The sequence below is a fragment of the Sinocyclocheilus rhinocerous genome, unplaced genomic scaffold, assembly GCF_001515625.1.
Source record: "Sinocyclocheilus rhinocerous isolate Xijiao unplaced genomic scaffold, SAMN03320098_v1.1 scaffold1157, whole genome shotgun sequence".
Classification (NCBI taxonomy): Eukaryota; Metazoa; Chordata; class Actinopteri; order Cypriniformes; family Cyprinidae; genus Sinocyclocheilus; species Sinocyclocheilus rhinocerous.
In genome coordinates, this window is record NW_015631716.1 from 380,007 (window position 1) to 382,797 (window position 2,791).

The window sequence follows — 2,791 nt, forward strand, 5'->3', positions numbered from 1 at the left end:
CTCTCTTCCACCCTCAATACCACGACTGAGGTGAGATCATTGAGCAAGGCACTGAACCCCCAACTGCTCCCCGCAGCAATATGGCTGCCCACTGCTCCGGGTGTGTGTGTGTGTGTGTGTGTGTGTGTTCACTACTGTGTGTGTGCACTTAGATGGGTTAAATGCAGAGCACAAATTCCGAGTATGGGTCACCATACTTGGCCACAAGTCACTTCACTTCACTAAATAATTTCAGAAAACTTAAAATATAGTCCTCAAGAACATTTCACTGCATAATCACTGTATTTATTTATTTTTTTGATCTGTGGAAAGGAGCAGCCAGAAAATTCTGCCAAGCATCTGATTTTGTTTCACAGAAGAAAGAAAATCATATGGGTTTGAACTGACAAAAGGGTGAGGTAATTATAACATAATTTTCATTTTGGAGTAAATTATTCTTAAATTATTATATATATATATGTCAAGACAACTGAAAATGAAACCAACATGACAGACCAGAAAGTCTGTGAAGCACAAAAGGGAGTAAAGTCTCTGTGATTTATAGTTCAACAACCATAAAAGACAAATAAACAAATCTGCAAATAAAAATACAGAATATATAATGCATTAACTTTCAAAATAAATTAATTATGGATTGAGAACAAGCTACAAAATCAGTCACTCCAAAAACGCTGCGCTGTCGCCATCTCCATCATGCTTGTTTTCCATCTTCAAAAAGTTACATGCTAGTCCCTCCATCTTCCAAAATATTACATGTCAGTCTCCACTCTCCAAAATGACATGCTTTTTGACATGAACAGCTTCAGGTGAGCAGGAAGTTCTGCGATCAGATTGAGGGGACTGATTGCTCTTACCACAGGAGGTGTTGATGGCGTCTCGCAGCTCAGCGTACTTCCACTTGCTCAGGTCGTACTTCTTCACCCCGGCTGCCACCTTGTTGGCCTGCACCTGCGCACCCCTGAAATTGCACAGAGGAGGAACAATTTTGAGTTTTTCTTAGCTTCATATTTCTCCATACAGTAGGCAAAGGTTCTGATCTATCTCCTAAGCTCCTGTTACCAGCTGCTAAATGTTCCCTAAGCCACAGCACAATCAGATGATTAATTGGCCTTTTGCTTATGTGGAGATACATTCTCTCTGAAACTTGTAGTGACTTGGAAATAGCACGGATCATGCCAAATTAACACCTCACTAAGCAAATTAGATGCAGCCTTGGCAACACTGAGCCGCAACGGTGGTTAATGGCGGTTAACGATGGTTAATGGTGAGCGAGGGTGAGGCCGCAGGTGAGCTCTGCGTGGGTTTTTGCAATCCTGACTCCCACGGTGCAGGAAGCGCTAAGCCAATCAGAGAAGGGATTGTTGTCTTCTTTACTAAAGACGCCCAAGGACTGTGGGGAGTCTGTGGGGCAATGGCAAAAACATCACCGCCCTGATTCAAATCCTAATGGCACTACTAAATACATAAAATTCAAGGCTTGGGTACTATGTGATCACAACTGTTAGCATGTGGATTTTTGATATAGTTTCAGGTGGTCTTGGCTGGCTGAAGAAATGAAAAAATAAAACATCTGGTGATACCACTGCCACAGTCTAATTAGTCTTTTAGTAGAATGTGCACAGAGTTATAGGGTTCGTAATTTAAACTGACCAAATGCATATAAATTTAGCCGTTTTAAAAATAGGCAATTGAAAGTAGCGATTCAAAGTAAATCCAATATAATGAGGTAAGATTTTAGATGTGAAGCTTCACTGAACTGGTTCAAACAAGCCTGTGCATGAGGAGAGGAACTACATTTGTTTTAAGAAAATGTCAGCGGTGTTTTCTGTTCCAAACTTGTGTGTTGTGGGTAGCTTCCAGGGCAATATGTGGTTGCTAAGGTTCCGAGAAGTTTTCAACCCGTTTCTAAGGTGTTGTCAGGCACTGCTAGGTAGATGTTAATGTGTACTGAATGTTTGCCATGTTTCTAGGTTCTTACTAGATAGTTGCTGTGTGTTCTGAGTGTTTGACACGGTGTTGTTGAGGTGTTTTGGGGGTTCTGAGTGGTTATTAGTGCGTTGTTAGGGTGTTCTGGGTAGTTGCTGTAACATCCCTCCTATGAGATTTTCTTTCACAGTCTGATCTGAATTTTTCCTATACCCCGCCCTAACCCCAAGTACAGTGCTCAGTGTAAATGAGTACACCCCCTTTGAAAAGTAACATTTTAAACAATATCTCAATGAACACAAATTGCCAAAATGTTGACAAGACTAAGTTTTATATAACATCTGTTTAACTTATAACATGAAAGTAAGGTTAATAATATAACCCCACTGTACACCCCACTGAAAGTCTCTGGAGCAAAGCTAAATTTTAGAATACAAATGTCTAATTTAACAACCACAGGTGAGTCTAATTATTCATTACACAGGTGTCCAGCAGACAGTTGACTATAAAAGGGTGTTACTTAAAGAAAACCCCTTCCCATTTCATGCTGTCAGCAATGGCACCACATGGAAGAGAAATGTCACAAGACCTGAGAAAGAAAATAATTTCTTTACACAAGAAAGGTGAAGGCTACAAGAAGATCAGCAAAGCTTTACTTATCAGTCAGAATACTGTAGCAAAAGTGGTACAAAAATTTAAAAAAGATGGAACTGCAACCATCTCACAGAGACGTCCAGGTCGTCCACGGAAGTTCGACAGGAGCGTCTTCTGATGAGAAGGGTTGAAGAAAATCGGCATGCAAGTTCACTGCAGTTATCTAAAGAAGTAGAAAGCCAAACTGGGGTGACTATTTCCCGTGACACAA

At 40.6% G+C, this 2,791-nt stretch overlaps 1 protein-coding gene across 4 annotated transcripts in view; it reads right to left on the reverse strand.

Moving 5' to 3' along the window:
- Positions 1-2,791, reverse strand: part of LOC107741840 (unconventional myosin-VI) — a 72,200-nt gene that overhangs the window by 5,608 nt on the left and 63,801 nt on the right. For all 4 annotated transcript variants that reach the window (XM_016554620.1, XM_016554618.1, XM_016554619.1 and 1 more), the window contains one exon: positions 855-958. In XM_016554620.1, the coding sequence (XP_016410106.1) occupies positions 855-958 (104 nt within the window). The remainder of the gene's footprint in view (positions 1-854; positions 959-2,791) is intronic.